Source organism: Cyclopterus lumpus, chromosome 14 (assembly GCF_009769545.1).
Source record: "Cyclopterus lumpus isolate fCycLum1 chromosome 14, fCycLum1.pri, whole genome shotgun sequence".
NCBI lineage: Eukaryota > Metazoa > Chordata > Actinopteri > Perciformes > Cyclopteridae > Cyclopterus > Cyclopterus lumpus.
In genome coordinates this window covers 5271522-5294038 of record NC_046979.1, presented here as the reverse complement: position 1 = coordinate 5294038, position 22517 = coordinate 5271522, and the positions used below count along the sequence as shown (strand labels likewise).

At 41.4% G+C, this 22517-nt stretch overlaps 2 protein-coding genes across 4 annotated transcripts; both read left to right on the top strand.

Moving 5' to 3' along the window:
- On the top strand, window positions 1–6258 carry slc35f2 (solute carrier family 35 member F2). 2 transcript variants are annotated; one of them, XM_034551164.1, is made up of 9 exons: window positions 1–147; window positions 745–845; window positions 1351–1523; window positions 2000–2127; window positions 3023–3182; window positions 3820–3976; window positions 4327–4379; window positions 4479–4633; window positions 4871–6258. In XM_034551164.1, exons 2-9 carry the CDS (start codon window positions 763–765, stop codon window positions 5450–5452), a joined length of 1491 nt encoding a protein of 496 aa, XP_034407055.1. In that variant the 5' UTR covers window positions 1–147; window positions 745–762; the 3' UTR covers window positions 5453–6258. The 2 variants fall into 2 exon arrangements, with proteins under 2 accessions (XP_034407055.1, XP_034407057.1); XM_034551166.1 differs by having other exon boundaries at window positions 4980–5313.
- An 845-nt stretch (window positions 6259–7103) lies between these two features.
- elmod1 (ELMO/CED-12 domain containing 1) lies at window positions 7104–16870 on the top strand. 2 transcript variants are annotated; one of them, XM_034550419.1, is made up of 11 exons: window positions 7104–7249; window positions 7755–7829; window positions 11411–11556; window positions 11782–11810; window positions 11943–12040; window positions 12171–12300; window positions 13261–13394; window positions 13601–13669; window positions 14943–14993; window positions 15350–15483; window positions 16230–16870. In XM_034550419.1, exons 2-11 carry the CDS (start codon window positions 7813–7815, stop codon window positions 16403–16405), a joined length of 984 nt encoding a protein of 327 aa, XP_034406310.1. In that variant the 5' UTR covers window positions 7104–7249; window positions 7755–7812; the 3' UTR covers window positions 16406–16870. The 2 variants fall into 2 exon arrangements, with proteins under 2 accessions (XP_034406310.1, XP_034406308.1); XM_034550417.1 differs by lacking the exon at window positions 7104–7249 and having other exon boundaries at window positions 7303–7829.
- Window positions 16871–22517: the final 5647 nt, after the last annotated feature.

Here is a 22517-nt window from a genome sequence, read left to right as displayed (position 1 = left end):
GCTAGAATAGCACGAGGCTAGGTTGACTCGAAGAGGTTCAGGGACGAACGTGGATGGTCTTTTGGTGCGATTTTCGAGAAGCATGGAAGTCCACCTCAGCGGCAGAGTTTGGCCACACTTGTCATGACTGAAGGACAGACGGAAAACGTATGTACACGTGCCGTTACGGTAGTTGTACTCGAGCAGAAGAGCGCGTGTTCCGGTTGTATTTAACTGTGTGTAGTTTCGGGAAGCGCGATGAATGACGCGAAAACACCAAACTGCGTTGAACAAGTCACTGTTTAACGGATTTAACGCGATTATAAAGCGCCATATTCAAATTCGTCTGACGTCAAATGTCATTTAAAAAAAGAAAAGCATTATCTTAGTTAAACTTTACTAACATGTGCTTGCATGCTCACTAATTGCACCACCGCCTCTAATGCAAACCAATCCTGCAAGTTGGATAACTTTAAGGTGTAGTACCTTCTCCCAATTGACCCGGTCTGTAACCACGCAGGTGGTCCCGTTTGTGTTTTGTTTTTGTCCTTTTTTTTTTATCGTGGACCAATATTTTTTTTTAGTGGGAATCATATTGAAGCCCCATCGGTCACATGAGCCCCATCGCATTCCTGTGAAGATTTTGGTCCCATGTTCACCTCGGGTGACATTAATCTGATGAAGACAGTCAGCCATAAAGACACAAATCCCCCCCCCCCAAGCCTTTCATATTTAATATCTCTCTCATGTCTTCTTAACTCCTAGGTTTAGCTCTCAAAAGATATGGAAGGGCACGAAGAGGAGAGCCTGTGTGGGAAATGGAGGCTGGCCTGCGGTTTGTACAACTTGAGGGATGTCTTCACATGGTGAGTACTTATCCTATTTTCAGTAACATGTTCACAAAAGACATTTTGTATATGTCGTGGTAGTCAAAGCACGATCAGCATATTTAAACATACCATTTCAGAAAACTAGTACATTGTCTTAATGTATGTTATCAACTGGGGAAGTTTCATGATTATTTATTACCCAAATGTTTGGTCCTGTTCACCTGTAGTGTCTCCCCTTAACAGCCCTTCAACTCTTTATAATACTGACCTCTAGTGGTTTAACTTGTCATCTCGTGGCGGTGATGTAGAAGTGTACTCCAGGATGTGTGGACACACACACACACACCTCACTGTCGGGTGTGGTTACAAGTGCGGTAAATGCAAACTTCTGACCACACCCCGGTGAACCCTGGAATGTAAATGTAAAGTGAGAGCGTTGCCTCTCAGAGTCAGCTCCCTAGCCCCTCCACGAGTCTTAAAAAGAGTCAACAGGTGGGGTCTGTTCTGTGTTGAACACACGATGCTCTCCCTGACCCCCCAGGCGTCTGCTGAAGACCATCCTCATGGGGCAGGTCTTGTCCCTGCTGATCTGTGGCACGGCAGTGAGCTGTAAGTGCCTCATCGATTCCGGGGTGAAGACGCCCATGCTGCAGAGCTTCTTCAACTACCTCCTGCTGCTGCTCGTCTATACGACCATCCTCTGCACGCGCAAAGGTCGGCATGTCTGGACTCGTAATTGTTCTCGTTGTGCGGGCTCAGTTGCATCTTTTCAACCTGCAGTCAAGTATGTTTCTAACCACTTGGGGGCAGCAACAACATGTACAAATACACAACTGATGCAGAGAAATACTTGACATTCATTTGCAGATAGTGCAAAGTAGGATTTTAGAGCTTTTTTTTGTTGCATAAAACAGCTGACTGCAGAACCTGGAAAATACACAGATTTTAATGGTGAGAGTGAACCAAAACTAAGAGCGCCACCTTCCACATACAATGCACATTGATTGTTAAATGTATTATTAAATAAGGCAAAAATGGTTGCCAATTATAGCACAATTTAATGGTCAAGCTGCCATTTTTGGTTGACAATAATTACAAAACAAATCTGCAAGAACTGGTTAATGTCATTATTTGTGTGTAAAAATACTTTCACCATTCCTACTCTGAAGTAAAGACCTGGCTTTCTACAGGTGACAGGAACATCTTGCAGATCTTAAAAACCAAGTGGTGGAAGTATTTGGTGATGGGTCTGGCAGATGTCGAGGCGAACTATGTTGTTGTCAAGGCCTACCAGTTCACCACCCTGACGAGTATACAGGTAAGAGAACACCAGTTCAGTGTGCTGGTCGTGTGAACAGATGCTTGAACATAAACCGGATGGTAATCTGCTGAAGTCTGTTCTTTATTGTACGTATATGGTTGAAATCAATGTCATTATATTAACAAAAATATATATTTTTTTAAGTCAAAATGCCCCAAAATGTGATTTTTCTGTTTTTTTTATCTTCTATAATATGGTTTGGGTTTTTGACTGTTTTTGAGACTAAATCCAAAAGATAATTAGCAGATTTATCAATTAATCAAATAAAAGCAATTCTTAACTGCAGCCCTATAGTCTGATTTTAAAGAATCGGATTACACATCGAAAGCAGATGTTTTATTTTAGCTCAAGGTTGTAAAGAATTTTTTTTTGTGTGGAATATTTTCATTCTTGATTAGTATTCATATTTCTTTTCTAATAAAATGTCTAAAACCCAAGGATATTACGTTCATTATCAGAGAGGACGCATAACAACAGCAGCCACTCTTTAAAAAGTGACTTGAACAATTAAGTGAAATAGTCGCTGATGAATTAGTATAAACTTTTTTTTTTTAAATACTTTTATTTTCCAAGACGCAGTAGCAAAAGACATGTAAAATATTCAACATGCCTTGAGAGATCAAGACTAGAAATACAAAGGCATTATCAAATCAGGAGAGAATCATAAACCATAAACTCATAATGCAAAAAAGTGGAGGACAGAAAGCTTAAAGTGCTTATTTATTATGATGTTGCGATGATTTAAATTTTTTTTTTAAATGTGTGGATAAAAATCCAATTTTAATGTTATTTAACTGCAGTATTTTAATCGGTAATGTGACTCTCAAAGCTTATCTTATCTTCCTGACCTCTATCACCTGCGTAACGTTAGTCATTGTTCTGACTGTTTCAGCTGCTGGACTGCTTCGTGATCCCCGTGCTGATGGTCCTCTCCTGGTTCTTCCTGAAGACTCGCTACAGGCTGGTCCACTTTGTGGCCGTGGCCGTGTGCTTGCTGGGGGTGGGGGCCATGGTGGGGGCCGACATCCTGGCCGGAAGAGAAAAGGGATCCAGTGAGGACACTTTACCAAAAATAAAAAAAATCATTATCACCTGTAAAGTACTGAAACTTAATCACAGTTTTGTTGAACAGTATCTAATGAAAATATAGAAAAGGTGAATTATTGACTAATACTTTGAACACAAAATGACCATCGTGATAAATATGTTCCCAATCGGCAATCGCTGCTCAAATAGGATTTGTAATTGCATTTATAATTCATTGTCTTTCACTTTTAAAAGGTTAAAAATGATTTCTTGGGCTTTTCTAGCTGCTAGATGAGAGCTGTGATTGTCTGAGGTGAGATGATTGGATGAACACGGTGAAGTCAAAGCCAAAGAGCACTGTTAAAGATTCAAGTTAAATGTCAATATTTCAAAAAAACAAACTACTAAGTGCTTAGTTTTGTAATTGCTTATTGAACTTCGAGATTCTATTTATTCTCGTCCATCATTTCCCCTCAGTTATGCTAACTTATCGTAATAAAAGGACAAAGTGCTTCGCAGAGAGAAATTTAAATAAGTTACCACAGTGAATGACAAAACGCACAAAGGTCAAGATTAATGGACACGGTGGTTTCTATATTTAATATTATTAACCTGTAAACCTGCAGTATAACTCTCTCTCTCTCTCTCTCTCTCTGTGTGCAGCCAGTGACGTGGTGCTGGGAGATGGTTTGGTCCTGCTCAGTGCCGTCTTCTACGCCGTGTCCAATGTGTGCCAAGAGTACACGGTGAAGAACTTAAGCCGGATCGAATTCCTGGGCATGATGGGCCTCTTTGGGACCCTCATCAGCGGCATCCAGCTGTGGGTTGTTGTTTAAATCCCTCATATATATATATATATATATATATATATATATATATATATATATTCTGATGTGTCTGGCAGAGGTGTAATTAGCTGATTTACAGCAATAGGGTTGAATATATGTGCGTGAATCAATAATTTGTACACTCTAAACCTCTCGTTTTGTTGCACCAAAACCTTTTGACGGTTTTTAGATCAACTGATTAAAACAAACACACTTAACGCACTACAAAAACACTTAAGGCTACAATGACTTCATTTGGGTTTAAGGGTTTTTCTTCTCTTAAAGTGTGAAAGAGAAGCGTGTCTTGCCCGCCATGCTAACTTTGCGTTGCTTGGCGTCACAGAGCCGTCCTGGAAACTCACGCGGTGGCGGCCATCGAATGGGACTTTCGCATCTGTAAGTGAACTTTCCTCGTCTCGTTAAGTGTGTTTTTTTTTCTTCTTTCTGACGGACGTTTTTTTTCTGATGGCCGTCTCTGCCCGTTGCGTTCCGCAGCCATGCTGTTTGTGTTCTACGGCGTGTGCATGTACGCGCTCTACAGCTTCATGCCTGTGGTGGTGAAGATGACCAGCGCCACTGCGGTCAACCTCTCTCTGCTCACCGCCGACCTCTTCAGCCTCTTCTGTGGCCTCTTCCTCTTCCACTACACGGTGAGTGTTGACCAGAGAATCAGCTGTACATTAAATGGGATTCAAACCCTTTTGCTGCCATGAAACCTGTTTCTAAAGTGTTTTTTAAAGCGTGTGTTTCGATTGTTACATGTGCAGCAATTACAGTTTTAAATTTAAACAAGATATCAAATTGTAGATCAGCTAAAATCCAAAATAACGACAGGTTACAATGTGGTAAAATAATAATATATCCTGTGACGTAATGCATTCAACCAGCGGGGCCCTTCGGCTGGTCAATGCGAAACCTTCGGACGGAACGCTAACATGTCCGCCCGGTCGTCTCCGTCTCCTCATCCTCCTCCTCCTCCTCCTCCTCCTCCTCCAGTTTTCAGCGCTGTACATCGTCTCGTTCGTCGTCATCACCGTGGGCTTCGTCATGTTCAACGCCGTTCCCATGTACTCCGCTCTGCCGGAGTCCGGCTCCAGCGGGGACGACCCCGCCGAGGTGTTCGCCGACCTCACGGCCGAGAGCTCCTCGGACCGTTTGCTGTCCGCGGCCAGAGACGCTCCGAGAACCGAGACGGCGGCGGCCGAGGCCGCGTTGAGACCGAAGACGGAAGAAGGTCTCTGAAAGCCGACCGACTGCGACATGCCTCTTATTATTATTATTATTATTATTATTATTATTATTATTATTATTATTATAGGTCTCCTTGCAAAGGAATCTCAGTTTCGACTTTGACATTCTTACACAATTACACATTTTCTTGTCCTCGCACATCTCCGAGTTTGCATAGACACATTTTTTCATTCCTATTTATGTTTTCTCTTTTTTTTTTATTATTAAACATCATCTAATACTACGTGTGTACCGGATGTCGACGTGTTCAACTAAAACAATGCACTGCTATTTATTGTGCCAAAACTGATGCGTTACTTTCTTTCTCCTTTTTTAAAATTTTTTTATATCAATATATTTTAAATTGTAAATTGTAAATTTGAAAAAAACAGTCACAAAGTTGTATTCTTGTTGCCTATGGTGCCGTTACAATGTTCATTTAGTAGTTTACACTGTAAATCGCAAGGCTTCCTTTGCCTCGTGTGAAGCATGTTGACGTGCAGAGGGTTCACTTTTTACAATTAAATAGATTTTTTTTGTATTAACCTGGGTCATCATCATTATTATCGACTTTACATTTTAATTGTGTCCGTTTGGTTGTTCTACGAAAGTAAGTTTTATTTTATGCCTCTACGCTGACATTTTGGCTGTCTGTCATAGTCTCATAATATAATAATATCTCAGGAACGCCAAGAGCAAATTGAGCAAAACGTCATCTTGGACTCAAAGATGAACTGATTCTATTTTTCCTGCCCGAAGGTCACTGTGACCTTCATATAATGTTTCTGGCCATAATTGAAGAATACATATGCTTATTATGCCCAATTTTCCACAAATGCCTAATAGAATAAAAAGGATGAAGTGAAGACATTTTGGACCGACATGAATGTGAACTGGTTGGCAGGAGCTACCACACAGACGCCGGGTTGTTACTCTTTATCTTTCACAGCATATCAGAAAGACAACGGTTCAAGGTATACACTTTTTCTTCTTCTTGACAGTTGTTGAGCTACCACATACCACAATAATTGCATACTTTTATTCAAGTAGGATTTTTAACTTGTAACGAGTGTATTTTTTAATTTTTGGGGGAATAGGAATTTTGCTTAATAAAAGATCTTTGCACTTCTGTCATCACTGGTATTAATCAATGACAGTCGGTCTCTCCCCACAAGCCTCCTCCTCCTCCTCTCTGGTCATTTAGCTTTTTTGATATAGTCAGTAATAGATTGCCATTAACGACTATATAGACCGCTTGGTCAAGTTTTTTTCTTTTCTTGCAAAGACAGGCACCGAGACAGACCGGGTGTCCCTCGTCATTATGATAGAGGATAAAGTAGGACACGGGTCCCTCAGGTGTGGTTTTTCTTCTTACAATTTTAATTTCACCTACACATTGCTCCATTCCCAAAGTTCAACATCCAGTCCAAAAAAAAAAACGCACTTCAAATGTAAATGTTTACAGCTTATTGCACTGCCCCCAAGTGGCAGAAGATGGTTATTGCATGTATTTATTTTCTTCAACCTGGGGGTGGAGGCACAGTAACATTTTAAGGGCCACTTTCTGGTGTCGCCCCTGCAGTCTGCTTATAGCAATCTGTGCTAGAGGTCACAGGTCATGGTGGAGAGCAGAACTCTCTTTTCTTTAAGTCTGTGTAGATAACAGGAGTGTCAGCAAAGTGCCCCTCAAATGAGTGCATTGTGCAAAACAACATATATTATTTACTTGGATCCTTGCAGGGTTTCAAATCCAGCCACCAGCTGGCATCTGAAGAAAGTGGGGAAAACAAACAATGTCCACATCGATTGGTTGACTGAAGGGCTTTTAACCCTTTGCGCGTTGCACCGCATTGCTGTGCTGTAGCTTTTAGACCTGAACCTCCTCCAGTCAGTGACTGTCATCATGGAGGAAAAGCAGACGGCTGTAGCCGAGTGAAGAGCACCGCGCGCCGCATCCCCATCTTTGTTTCGCCTGCTACCATTGCTGTTGTTGTTGTTATTATTATTATTATTAGTACCATCATCTTTTGCACTCGGTAAGTGGAACATGTTGTCTTCAATTGAACGCGTTATATTGCTTGCGTTGTCTGCACGGGCGACGTGACAGGCGCCGTCTGTTGCTACGGATTACGCACAGCGTCTGTTGCTTTGGGTCGCTAATCGGATCGGAGGCGACGCAGCAGTAATTAGCTGTTTATTTTGGTTTCTTCTTCTTCTTCTTCTTTTTATTACCGGATTATGATTATTGTGCGACGAGTGAAATAAACACAGCAGGTGCCAGCGTGGGTCTCCCTGTGTCCGAACAGCAACGCTGCATACCGGGAGGGGGACGGGGGACGGGGGACGGGGGACGGGGGGGCTCCGGGGGTAATAAAGCAGCCGCAGATCACACGCGGCGCGTCCATTCTTCAGCACCGCGGACAGCTCCCGGCTCACGCGCTTCCTGTCGGCCTCATCACGGCGGGCGGCATCCAACGACTCGCCGTCGTCTCCTGTGTTTTAAAAAAAAAAAAATATTATTAGATTATTATTTCTCTCCAGGTGATCAGATCGGCAGAATCGGCACCGAAGAAGAGAAGAAGGGGAAAAAAACCTCAACATGAAGCATTTTCTGAGGTAAAGACACTCCGTTATGGCAAATGATGCAGAGCTACATTCATATTTTTAATTGGCGTCGAAGCGTGAAGGAATTAATTCAAGCCCCCCCCCCCCCCCCCCCTCTTCTCTTCTTATGTTTATCTTCGATCTACTGCAATGGCTTGTTTATATCAAATTCCCAGCTCTCCCATTTAAGCTCAATCGATTCTTATTTATTATTGTAAGTGGCCGCTGTGCTGTAAACTGGTTTGAGTGGGTCGTTGATAGAGGACGCCTCTTAATTATGGAGACCATGGAAACCAAGTGCGTCTGTCTTAATGGATCTGTTGCTTTTATTTATTTATATATATTTAAAACATTGCAGTGCAATGTTAAACATATAGGCACTCTTTATTTATGACCGTTGTTATACACATGTAAGATTTTTATCCACGTTATATTCATAGTTCATAAATTTGTATAAAATACATTACTGATATTCTAAGGTGTTTTAGGCAAATTTGTATAGCAATACTTACAAAGGCAGAACATGATATATAGCCATAAAATAAACACATTATACAAATAAATATACAAATACGACTAAAAAAAGGATAGAATAGAAGAAATTAGCTTAAAATATAATAAAACTGATATACGTTTGGAGGGGGAAAGCTACAGCACTGCGACAGTGCAGTACATGATATGAATAACAATCCCTCATTTGATTTAATTAAAGGCTTTAGAAAATAAAAAGTATTTCAGACATGTGGTGCATTAAAAAAAACTGCTTCTCCATGTTTCAGAGTTACACCATCAACTACTAGTTGTGTATTGATTGTCAGTCATCCGCATATTGTAAAATCATTAGTTCTATTGTTTAGTCGCCACAGACAAATAACAACACAATAGATAAAAAGGTGTTTTCTCGCACTAGTGCTTCCAATTCAGATGGCATTCACCATAAATCCCGACGTGCCCCCCCCCCCCCCCCCCCTTAAGATAATAAAACGTTGACTTGTTACTTCTTTTGCTTTAGTCTCAAAGATATTTAACTTCAAATATCTTTTATGAACACCAGTGGAGCCCAGCTGAGGCTGCCAAATGTGCTTTACTGATGTCTTCCACAGTTTGTTTACAGTCATTACACTAATGTGCTAAATGAATAGTTCACTGGTATGACAATGATTCACAGTCCAGCCTTTAATGGGTTTTGGCCGATCAGAGTATTAGGGAGGATTTTGCTCCAGTGATTTAGTGTTGCACTTGCAAAAGAGTGATTTAAATAAATACAAAATCTAAGCAGCAAAGGTGGAGATATGCAGACTTTTAGTTCCTATAGTCTGGGTCAAACTGGGATGGAAACAACATCTTTATTTTACAGACTTTCTGGCAGACGTCCATGTCTTTGAAACTCCACGTTTCCTGTTTATAACGCAGGTTTTTCTCGGTTTTAACTTGTAATCTTCAGACCCAAATGAACATTTCCTGAGCTCAAACTCGCGGTATTTGCGAGTGCTCAAATGCCCACTTGTTTTTTCCGGTAACTCACTCCCTAAGTGTCAGTTTAAGACCGCAAGGCGTGTGAAGGTTTATCAGAGCTCACTGGGACTCACTTAAAATTAATGAGGCCATCCCATCGTGAGCACAAATGCTCCCACAATAGACATAAAGAAACCCCCTGCTCTCACAATCAGGCCAACTTTGGTCGGTATATCTTAAATAATTTTTTGCTAACAACAAATGTTTGAGGGCTCATCGTTCATCCAATTAATTGAGACTTTGGGCTAACAGCTAGCCACATATAAACAGTCCTATAAACAGTGTAAAATTGTCGAAATTCAGTTGAAATTCGCCAACGTTTCCCTTTCATCTCTCCCTCGTTCTCCCAATCTAACAACATGAGGAGCTAACAGTCCTCTCTTATCTGTATTGTGCTAAAACTCTAAGCACGCCCCACTTTTTAGCGGTCCAATCAAATGCAAAGATTTTGATTTAAATCCCTCTTGTAAGCTGCTGTAGAAACATGGCAGTGCACGATGGCGGACTGCGTGGAAGATACGAATGTTTTTTTCTAAGCGGTTCTTAGTTTCAAGTCAATACAAACCAATGAAAACGTCATTTAGGAATATTATATTCCATTTCTGACAATAACCCTCCCCGAAATGGTACACGCTGTTTCTCTTTAACACGCTTGCAGCTTAAACCGACACTGTGAAAGTTAGGTGTTTGGACCTTAATTCCTAATTCTTAAGTGTTTTCACAAGCTGACTTTGGACCCCCTTAATTGACATTGACGGAGTGCTCCTTTTTTAAAATGATGTTCAGTGTCACATTTTCTTTGTTTCAATCCTCAAGCGTCTATAGTGTCTATATGAGCTGATAAACATGCCGCGGCTCATCCACGCGGCTAGCAGAAGGAATTAATCCTTCAGCCCTGTATATTTACCTTCTTTTTATGTTGACAGATGATGTTATGCCGTTATGCGTCAGCATCGGGAGGATTTATTTCTGCACTCGAAAGGTCGTAAACTCTATTCCACAAAGGCAAACAAAGAAGGAAGCGAGGCCCCCGCTTGTGCGGCTCACAGAGGGATGTTTGTAGGTTATTGCTGATGTGTTTTTCTCAGCTTTATTGCCGCTTTTAGCCCCGATTATGGATCTGGGTTTTCCGGATCATGAAATCAGATGGTAGAAGGCTTTTTTTTTTTTTTTACATGGCAATAACGCGGCACAAGACTCTTCCTTTGTTGCTTCCCCAATGGTTCACCGCAGAGTTAAGGCGAAGTCTGGAAAGCATTTTATTCTCCAGTTTTTTAATGGGTTTAATGGGTTTATGAATTTCCCGAGACACACACACACACACACACACACATACACACACACACACACACACACACACACACAGACACACAGACACCTCCGTTTTCATTCTCAGCGTCACCTGTAAAAATAGCACACTTTGATCTACTGCGAGTCTCGAAGTACAACACAGTTTTCTGACTCTGATTGCTTTATGTCTTCATCCCTGCTCCTCCTCTTCCCTCTTATTCAGCCCATTTGACCTGGTGATTATTATGGATCTGTAAAACATCACAAAATAGTTGAAACATGCTTTTCTCACCATCCCCCAGAGCACAACATCATTCAATTTCGGTTCAAAACAACAACAACAAATATTCAAATTACTAACACGTAAGACCGAAAAACAAACCGAGCCAGACCAAAATCCACTCATTTGAGAACCTGGAAACATTAAATTATTAAATTATTATTATTATATGTAAATTATTACATTGCATACTACTGTGGAAAAGTGCTCCACAAAAGACTTAAAGATCAACAGACATAACATGCAGTGAAATACAAATAAGATTATGATAACTATTATACACTACTATTTATATTTCTTAAAATTACGAGCTGTTTTCTGTTCATTTTGATGATATAAACTGCACAATACGCTGCAGTTTTCTCCAAAAAAAGGCTCGGTGGCCTCCAGAGGTGTCGAAGATAAATCTGAGCTGAACTAACAAGATAGGAAACGTGTAATAAATGCATTTCTGTATTCTCGATGGTTTTACCTATTAAAAAGGCTCCACCCGTCTTCTCCTCTCCAGAGTGGTGACCCAGTTCTTCGTGTTCCTCTACTGTAAATGTCTGTGGCGGGGCCTCAAGTTTGTCGCCAGGAAGTTTACGGGCCGCTGTGAGCTGCAGCGGATCTGCTCCAACAACAAGCACGGAGCTCGCAGGACACTCAAGCTTGGTAGGCGGCCCCCCCACACACACTGCCTGACACACTTAATATGTGTGTGTGTGTGCTGATGACATCAATATTCAATGTGCCATCTAAAAGTTTGTTTGAAAAGTTTGTTTTGCGCAAACAGATAAAGGCCATTCTTTAGAAAAAAAACCCCCAATAATACTCCTAATGATAATCATGATAACAACGTGTGCAGTTGTCTTACACTTTGTAACCATCTCCTTCCAGAATCGTCTCTGAGGTACTCCAAGAATGAGGTACGTGGGTCTCTACATATAAATATGCAGTATGAATATGCAACATTTTCTTGCTTTACACTCCGAACCCCACTTTCTCCTCTCTCGTCTCCGCCATCTTTCTGCTCTCTCCTGCTCGTGTGTGCTCTCTAGCTGCTGCAGTCTGCACTCAGCGTCCACCCGGACAAAGTGGAGAAAACCATTGACGACATCATGGCGCTGAAGAGGATTAACCCGGACACCAACCCACAGTGAGACGCTGCATCGACACACTTCCTGTGACTTTATCTTTGTGTGTCATCAACACTGTCTCGCTGTTAAAAAAGCACTTTATTAAAAGATCTGTACGCTTCCCCCCCCCCCCCCCCCCCCCCCCCCCAGGTTAGGCATCTCTCTCCAGGCCAGCCTGCTGCAGATTGTGGGCTACAGGAGTCTGGTGGCGGAGGTGGAGAAGCTGCGCAGGGAGCCGTACGACTGTGAGAACCCCGAGCACGAGGACATGCTGATGAAGGTGCGCCAGCTCTCTGCGGCTGTTTGTATGTGTCAAAAATAATCCCAACAACAGGAAAAAGAAGATTTGTATTGAAGCTCCTGTGGTTGACGGGTCACCTGTCCATGCTGCCTCTCACTCGACTACTCGGCAAGTCGGTCCTAACCTGTTTTGTCAGGCTGAGCCCCAAGTCGAGCACCACAGTATCATTTTATTAATTTCTCTTAGCGAATTGTTTCAACTGTTCAATCCGTGTTTATCGGCCGGTTTATCAAACCAGATCAAAGTTATTTCTAAAGAGTGTAAAAATCTGAAACTGTCACAGGAAGCCGGTGGAGGGAGGCAAGCACGGGGAAAGATACGCTTGTGTTTAGGGGAACCATTAGAGAACCTCGCAGCAGCGTTCTGAGTTACAGAACTCGAGGCGAGCCGTCATAAAAGCATGGAACTACTTTTTCCCAATCTTGGAACGATAAAAAAATTGTCCAACGAATTCTTTTTGCAGATGCTTTTTAACGAAGGAAGACAGCAGGTGGCTTCAGAGGGGCCAGAGTACGTTTAGCATCGAGGCGTTTCGAAAACATCCGGTCTTTAATGTCCTGGAAACTGGACGCTGCAGAGAACCCGCGGCCTTTTAGCAGGAAGTAAAGCGGGTTCTTTTCAGCAAAACAATAGAAATGATGGCGCGCTTCCTAACGAGGGGACCCAGCGGGAGAATTCACAGAGAAAAGAGGAGCGATCCCTCTGATCCACTCTTGGCAAGAACACAAACAGCTGCATTTCCTTAAATGTCTAATTAGTGCTTTAACTCATTATTTAAATGTTCATAAACTCAGAAAGCTCATAAGGCATTAGGTTAGAATTGATAATATTGCAGCCCCCCATTCATAGTTTACAAAACGCCATTTCTTGTCAAAGGAGGAAATCATTTAACGGTATTATGTGTGTGTGTGTGTGTGTGTGTGTGTGTGTGTGTTGCAGCTGTGGAAGGAGCTGCGTCCTGACACCCCTCTCACCTGCCGCATCTCTAAACAGTGGTGTGAAATCGGTTTCCAAGGCAGCGACCCCAAGACTGATTTCAGAGGCATGGGCCTGCTGGGCCTGCACAACCTGCTGTGAGACAACACTCCCAACCATTTGCATTTGGACTTTTACATAAAGACGTTCTCTATTATTGACACAACAACATCTGCCGCTATCTAAGAACTGTCCTTTATAATACATAATGAATAATCTACAAACTGTACACACACACACACACACACACACATGTTTTCTTTAATTCCTTTCTCTGAAAATCTTCCCCGGTTTCTCTCCGCAGGTATTTCGCAGAACACGATAAAGTCACTGCTCTGCAGATGCTCCACGACTCCCTGCAACCAAAGCACAAGTACGGCAGCGCGCCCTTTTTTCTCTTCACTTTTACCCAAAGCATAATAAAATTAAAAGGAATACACAGAAGTGTTCAGGGGAGAAGGTCTCTCAAAAAAGGGTTCTGAAAGAAATCAATGACTCCAGGGTAGCAGATGTAAAGCTATTTAACACTGCTAAAATGTACGTGCATTCATGGCAGGAGGTTCATTGAAACTATGTACACGTGTAGTCATGACTACATGTGATGCCCATAGTGACAAAACCCACCAATTTGGCTTTATCAGGCTTTTTTAGGGGGGGGGGGGTTTCAGCTTGTTTAGCTCCCCCATGTGGCCAAAACATCAATCGATGCGGCTTTATAATCTTTCTCCCTGACGTCCGGCGTATCCCTTCAAATTTTAAAGTGCGCTCCGTCATCTATAACTCTGCATTCACCACATTCTGCTTGACTATATATTCATTCTTACAGCTTGAAGTCATTCACTGCGTCTTCTTTTACCGACTGCCGCCGCCGCCGCCGCTGCTTGTTTTGCTTGTCATCGGCATCTCAGCGAGCTGTCTCATTTCACAGTATGAAGATCCTTCTTCTTTTTCTCCTCCGCCCTCCACCTTTACGCCCATGCCTCCCTCTCTGACTCTCACATGCACTGTTGTAGGAGCACACACAGAAAACCAAGGTACTTGATTTCACTTTCATTCTTTTCACTGCATTCACAGCTTTTTTTTTCTTCTCCTTTTCGGGCCGAAGTTTCACGCATTTAAAAAGCCGCACGTGTGTATTTGTGTAACACAACGGATACGATGTTGATGGGTGTGCTGTGACATTTGAATCAATAAGAGAGAAGCAATTGCTATCGTAATAATAGTTTCAGCAAATGCAAAAGACAGTACATTGAAGGTTCGTTTCTAAATGTGTGCACATCCTTTTGGATAAGTAGTTGATAAACCGAATAAATTGAGCATGCGGTGAGTTATTGTTATAAATGAACTGAAACTCATTTAAGATTACACTTTATTTTATCATTTTTGACCTGACCCCAAGACTTAAAGTCCCTATTTGAGGACTTGATTCCAACACTGCTTAACTGCATAGTCTCGGCCTTATCTTTTACAGACATGTTTATATTTGTCTCTAGAACAAGCTGTTCCACGGTCTTGAGCAGTGCATCATTTTTAAGCTCTTTAAAAAAAAAAATCACTTCGTTGCAATTGAAAGATTTCCCAGAAGGTTCTAAGTGTCGTTTCACATGTAGACGGTGAACGTGACGCACGTGTTGTGTCCTTCACAGTGAGATGAACAACCCCGAATGGGAACAGAAGAACCTCGACAAAGCTATTGGGTGAGTGTCTGCACATGTTGCTGGGGGCGATGTACTTTGCCTTGGAGTGAAGGTATAGAGGGTTAGATGATGATTGAGCTGTAACAAAAAGGGGCTGCTGGGACACAACAACAACAACAAAAATCGGTGTTTTCACTTTTAAAAGCAATTTTAGGGACTGCCTAAAAACTCAGGAAATAGCAGCGCTCTCTGTGGATCTCTGGTTTGGTCTCGTCCATATCTTTAAATCAGTGAATGTCTAGAGCTTATGGGGAAGTGATGTCACACCACTCGCTCTCCCCTATTAAAACCATCTAAACAAACTCAAACTTCCTACACACCAATGTCTATATATTTGTGTAATCTCCTCCCTCCAGATACTCCTTTGCCATCGTGGGCATCAACATCACAGACCTGGCCTACTCTCTGCTGGTGAGTGGAGCTCTGAAGACCCACCTGTACAACGTGGCCCCAGAAATGCCGAGCCTGCAGAACCTCCAGCAGACCTTCTGTGAGTTCAGTTTTCCTGCAAACTCAGATAATAATAATAATAATAAAAGATTACGCCAACTTTTTGTTTGGCTTCATTCATAATAAGAATTTTAACGGAAAGCACATTTGAACAAAAAACAGAAATATCAGTTAAAACCCAGTATTTCTGACAGCCATTTTGAAAACATTAATATTTTTCTGGAAGCTGTATAAACATGAACAAAAAAACCTGCTCGCATACGGGAATATTATGAGGGCACACCGGGAAACCACGAGGTGGCAGCGACATCACAGTGAACAGTAACTGCCTGCTAGTGGGGGATATCAACATCTGCATCATAAATACACACGTTGTCACCTTTTGAATCTATTCGATGTTAACAATATAAACACTTAAGAAACAGTATCATCCCTTTCTGACTTTTTCGCCTTCCTTTAGTTGTAGTTTATGCTTGCCCAGTGTTAAGTCCTAATTAGGCTGTACACACACTTTCAACACACATCGCCACGGCTAACATCGTGAACAATAAGGCTACTAAAACCGTCCCTCGCACTCACCATTCATATTTTTTTCTTGTTTGATTAATGAAAACTGTTGGGCATGAGTAAGCTTTTAAAATACATTTGAGTGACAACTGCGAGTGACAAATAGGTTTGTTTCTCTTTTTAATGTTTTTGAGAAACGTTAGCCGGTCAGAATAAAAATGGTAAAAACAACAAAAAAACAGTAAAATATTTGTATTTTCTCCCTTTTCTTCGTGGCAGGTTACCTGATGCAGGAATTCCACCGCTTCTGGATCGAGGAGGATCCCAGCGACATCATGGAGTTCAACCGGGTCCGCTCCAAGTTCCACCGGAGGATCCTGCGACAGCTGAAGAACCCGGACATGGCTCTGTGCCCCCACTTCGCCGCCTCCAACCTCCACCTGGTCAACCTCTAAACCCTCCCCCCCCCCCCCCCCCCCCCTACCCCAACATCCCTCACTGAACCCTTCATTCCCCCACAGAGGTCTCCTCTGGATGTCCGGTAGGCCCCCCCCCAAAAAAAAAAAAACAGCTGGACACATCTGGGGAGACTCTCTCCCCTCTCTGCTCAGCCCACCTCGTCCAAGCTAACGTCATGTTGCATCACTGCCAAAAGCTCACTCAGCCGCTGCACGCACACACACACACACACACACACATATGTACACACACACACACACTGCCTCTACTGCAGCGTTACACCACCAGCATCAGAGATGACCATAGCGATTGTAGCTGTGCATGAGGAGGCTGCGCCACACGACTCATCATTCTCGCTTTAATTAGTCACGACGATTGTATCACAGCCATTACACCTCAGTTATGGACCCAGTGCTTCTTCTCATAACGAACCAAATTTACTTATTCAGCCCCCCCCCCCCAAAAAAAAAACTAGTACAATCCCTGTTGTAGATTGCAACGTTGTGTGCTCATCAGTTCAGAATATTTTGGCTATTATTAAATATATATTAAAAAAGCTGGTCGGGCTTTCAGACACACAATGAAGAGCTATAGATATATAATGTAAGTTTGAATGCAGCATAAAAGAAATGTTGCCGGCTCTGATTCAATCAAAAGCTCAATATAGGGCCAGTTCATCTCTTAGCTTTGTCTGTATTAGCTAAATCGATATATATATATATATATATATATATATATATATATATATATATATATATATATATATAGATTGTACTGTACTTTTTTATGTCGATGTGACATTAAACACCGAAGACTTCTCCTTGCCAAAATATCGAATATGGAGAACCTACAATCACGGCAGCAGTTTGTTTCTTGTGAGCTCAAGTGTACGCTTTTTGTAAACCTGTAAAATCCGAGAGCATCTTCTCTTTTTTTTCTTCTTCTTTTGTTTGTACAGGTTCACAAAACGTACCTGCCTTTAGCTTTGACCCCATGCAGAGTTTCTGTTTTGAATGTTGCTCACATGCTCACGTTCACGATTGTTTGACTCTCTTTTAATTCATCGAATGTGACACTGTGTCCACTGTTTGTATCAGCCGAAGCAATAATTCACATTCATCTCACTGCACGTTTGTTTTTAAACGTATATATATATATATATTGATTTGCACCATTCGTGCCTCTTTGCGTTTGGTTTTATTTTCTAACTCAGAGCTGGATTTTTCAAAATCACTTCATACCTGCTGCAGGTATAGCGTTTTAACAGAGGTCCATTATTACCACATTCATTTGAAGAGATCAGGGTAATTATTGGGTAAGCATCCACATCAACCAGAGAGCTGACGGTGAAAATGTTAAAATACTAACGATGGAGGCGTTGACCGGCCAGTCAACGGAGAGAAGACGTTTTAGTAACGTGGTATTCATAGATGTCACTGTCAGCCCCCTCCCACTGTGGACTGAAAGCATATTTAATTTAATTAATTAATACGGTGTTACCCAGAAAGCTCCTCATAGATTAGAAATCTCTATTTTTTTTTACAGTAACAGCACAAAGAAGATGTATTTGCTTCTTCTCTTGGGTGTCCTGACCCCAAAACATTCACCATCCAATTGATTGCCTGCGGAGAATTAGTTTGATCGTTATCTCAGCTCCGAGTAATATTCGTACTGTTCACCGATGATTATGAATTCTGATTTCTTCACTTGAACACGTGGACCACTGCATTCAACATTAATGAGCATTCCCATCATGCGCGATGCTGACAGCTCTGACAAATGTACAATATCATGTTACTGCTCGCGCTTGCACTGTTGATCGTGTTTTAATGGCGTCGAGTGTCTTCGCCCCATCGAAGTGAACGTCAACGTCGGAGCAGTTCACTTCAGTGCTGGTTTCATCTCCATGCTTTGCATCTGGTTTTTTGCTTTGCTATGGTCAGCTTTGCACTAATTGTCAAAAAAATAAAAAATATATACAGTTTCCTTTATGATAATAAACCAGTGATTTGTGGTATTAGGAGTATACAATACTGTAGATGAAGTTAGGTACATGCTGCTGTATATTCTGCTTTAAAAAAAAAAACTGCCTTTTAAGACCACACTCTGCATGATGGTATATGTATATATATATATGGCGGTTCTGTATTCTTCAGTAAGAAAGAATAGATATTGTACTTTGTGTGCTTCATTTGTCCGTGCTGTACCTTTTTGAGACCACAATAAAGAGTAAATATCAGTTAACATGGCAGGTGGCTATTTATTGTGCACCTGGAAGCTCATCTCACATCCTGCAGCGTGCAAACTGCACCACATTTTTGGGTGACCAGTTATGGCTGCATGCTATATATTACATCACACCTTATATTACCTGTTTCACACTGCACACGTCGGCGGCCTGCTGACTCCTCACACACTACTCGTAGGCAGGGTCGGCTCACAGTTGGCTCACTTTTAGTATTACGGATGATTGAATTCAGTTTTCAATTTTCAATTCAGTTTATTTTGTAGAGCCCAATATCACAAAAATTACAAATTTGCCTCAGAGGGCTTTACAATCTGTACACATACGACATCCCTGTCCCAGGATGATGTCTTTGGCTCAAGTCCAACAGCTAACGGAGCTACCGGTACAGGGATAATGTGTCATAGCAGGATGAGTACAGGATAATGTGTTATGGCCCATTACGGTCGCGTGGGGTCAGTCTGTTGTGTTCATTCAATGGTTGCAGACGCAGCTGGCGGAGACTTTACCGAGTGCACCATTTCTAGTTTATTTGCTTATCCGCCGTGCGACTTTACAAGCGAATGTGCGGTGAATCATGACACAGACGTCAACCGTAACATTAACAAATACTTTCCTAGTTTAATTACCACCTGTTGGAGCTATTTATTTGATATTAGTATTCAGTTATGATATATATATATATATGTATTTTTTTTTTTTCTTCTTGTGATAGTTTTTAGTTTAGTTTATTTCTTTATTGTTGTTGTCTAGATATATTTAGTCTCTTGGTTGTTCAATTGTTCGTTAATTGGGTAACACTGTGGGCACATGTGGTTACATGTAGGAGTAGGCAGGTACAGGACCAGCATGCACCTGGGTAGGCCTATGTTTTTGTTTTTTTTACCAGCACAGGAGAGGCAGCGTTAGGAGTTACTTTGTTCTTTTGTTTGTTTGCTTGTTTTGTTTAGTTAAATAAATTAGCGGAAAAACGGATTCTTAAATGGACAATGCTTTCTTTTGGCTGCGTAAACCACAAACCCACGGTGCGTCAGTGGCAATTTGATTTATGTTTGTTTTTGATTCATTGGACAAATGGCCACTACACCACCTACGTTTGGTTTTCTATTGTGATCTATAGTCAAAATGATGACTGTATGCACGAACAGCAGAGGGCGGTAAGCTCACACATCATATGAGACGGATGATGTGAACTGAGGGTGCAGGGTGTTTTTTTGAGTGTGTGATATTTGACAGGAGACCTGTTTCCAAAAGGAGGGGACTAGATTCTCATTCGTTTCGTCGCTGGTTGAGGTATTGAAGCTGTAGGTGATACCAACACACGGTGATTAAGTTAAATGTCACGTTTTATAAATATGTTTTATTACTAAAGCCTCCAGCCTAACATGAACATGTCAGCTGACCCCCTCACCGTGTCGTCTTGTAATTAATGGACGCGTTCCGTTTGCAGAGAAGATTAATGTAGAAGTTATGGCGCACAGCGTGTGTTACATTACTGCGCGCTGAGAGGTTTGTTTGATGGAATGGACATGATGTTTATTTTTGTCATTTTGGTTGCATCAGCTGATCAGATGCCAAAGCTGGAACATTTAACCTTTTAAGCCCCAAGCTATTTTCTAGGTTTCTGCTCGAAATATCATACCCAAACTAAAAAGGGTGTAGCTCAGCAACCACAAAGGCTATTTGAATAATGTTGGTGTTATAATAAAGGCAACACATGTGGGCTTCTGTTCAGATGTGTACATATTAGTATATATGTTACTGGTTAAGAGTAAATAAAGATGAAAGACAGCAAAAGTTGAATTTCCAGGTTCGCCTAGAAAAAAAAAGCACTTTCAGGATGATTATCTCTTGGAAAGATGCACAGAAACAGCGATTCATGTTGCTGTGTTATTTTGCTCATATCTCAGAGATGCTTTGGTGCAGAAGGATTTTGAAAAGACATTTAGAATCTGTGTGGAGACATCTTGCTTTTCGCTATCTGGCTTTTTCTGATAGCACCGAGCTACGGGTTCCTAGTTCCGGAAACGTGCTGAGTGGGCTGACTCCAGACAAAATGATGATTAGGATATTTTCATAATTCCTTCAGTTGGTGTTTGAGTTGTGTGGAAACGGCTTACTGAGTCTTGTAGCCCAAGTTCTCTTGTTTAATTTGATGTATAACATCAATATATTTGCTCATGTTTATTGTAAGGTTTTACACAGTCTAACTACGATGTGTAAATCGGCGCCCAATTGGGCGCCATGGGGCTTAAAAGGATGATTGCAGTTGTTGCCATAATTAATAATACTTTATAGGTTAGTTATAATCCATTAATAAAATACACTTTACGTGTTGCCAGCCTGTAGAAAATCCCGTTACTCTTCAGTGCTGTTTGTTTGCTTACCTTGTTCCTTCTCTTTCTTTTCTTCTTTAAACACATTATCATTACAACTCAAACACCTTTTAAAACTGCAGACTTGATAGGTTGTCATAACACCCCTTTCTTAATAATAATGACAAACTAAACTTTACTTTTTGGCTCAACAGCGACCCTTTATTGATACTTTTTTTTTATTAACAATAGATTGATGGCTTATTAGACAAATAACCTTCCTGACATTAATAACTGATGACAAACTCATGACACTTTCTCAACGACGTTATTAATGACGTGACACTTTATGACTATAACCTCACAATTTGTCAACCCAAATGTTTTAGTTTATCTCCATTAAGCATATGTTAATTATATAAATATATATAAATAATAGCCATATTGGTTGCTCGTAGTAGCTTACGGTTGGCATAGTATCTCCACGTTCTGCTGAGTCAGCAGTTAACACTGTCAGCAGACACTTTGCAAGACTTGTGTTTCTGACACGATTTCTCAGATGGTTTCAGAGTCATAATTATCCATTTAACAGGAAGTGAAATGAAATGAATTAGATCAGAGTGATGGTGCATTTGATCAACGTCCCACAGAGGAGTTTTAAGGCACAACCTGTTGGCTCTCATACTCCGAGAGTTTTTAATTGGAACAGATGATTAGAGATCAAATTTGATTTATTTATTTCCCCCCCCCCCCCCCCCCCCCCCCCAAGAGCCTGCAGCGCCGATGCTGATTAGGAAGTGATGACGCGTCAACACTGTAACTGCATCCTCAGGACAAACTTGGCACGGCTCCTTGAAGAGCAGAATCGGCAGAACGTCTTTTCTGGAGTATAACGAACACTTTTCATTCTTGTCAGTAAAGCTTTAGACTCTTTAAAAGTGTAGAAATACACAGAAATGCACTCATCACAGGGATGTTTTGCCAAATTCAAAAAAAGCATCTGCAGTTTGTTTTTCCTCACATCAGTGCGTGATGATAATAATGCACGTGTAGATACACGGCACATCAAAGCAGCGGATTAGTGCGGATCAGCTGTGGTAATGAGAGCCAAAGTCAAAAACTGCAGGGCAACTGTTCGACACATTAGCGTCAGTGTTGGCAATCCTCACTCGAGTCAGCACTTCTTAAGCTTTCCGCTTGCAGAAACGACATTTCACTGATGCAGACAACAACAACAACAACAACAACAACAACAACAGCAACTCATTTACAGAGAGAGGGGGGGGGGGGGACATTGAGTAACATTATAAAGAAAAATGCTATATTGATGGAGCGCCCTCCTCAAAACATGGAGTTGCAAAGTGCTGTGAGGCCCCCGTTATCATCATACTTTTACTAAAGTACTGTACTCATCCTATTTTGATGTAATTGTTCATTAGTTGAGGATTTCCATACAAGTTACTTTGCAGATTCAGGTTATTAAATCCAAAATATTATCAACTAGTAAATTGTGAGATGTATAGTATTACTGCAAGTTACCTGGAAGTA

Coding starts and splice junctions, on each gene's coding strand:
- elmod1 (XM_034550419.1), top strand. Junction 13,395..13,600: donor CTGGGCCTGCACAACCTGCT/GTGAGACAACAC, acceptor TTCTCTCCGCAG/GTATTTCGCAGAACACGATA. Junction 15,484..16,229: donor GAACCTCCAGCAGACCTTCT/GTGAGTTCAGTT, acceptor TCTTCGTGGCAG/GTTACCTGATGCAGGAATTC.
- slc35f2 (XM_034551164.1), top strand. CDS start 763: ATGGAAGGGCACGAAGAGGAGAGCCTGTGTGGGAAATGGAGGCTGGCC. Junction 846..1,350: donor TTGAGGGATGTCTTCACATG/GTGAGTACTTAT, acceptor CTGACCCCCCAG/GCGTCTGCTGAAGACCATCC. Junction 3,977..4,326: donor CTCATCAGCGGCATCCAGCT/GTGGGTTGTTGT, acceptor TTGGCGTCACAG/AGCCGTCCTGGAAACTCACG.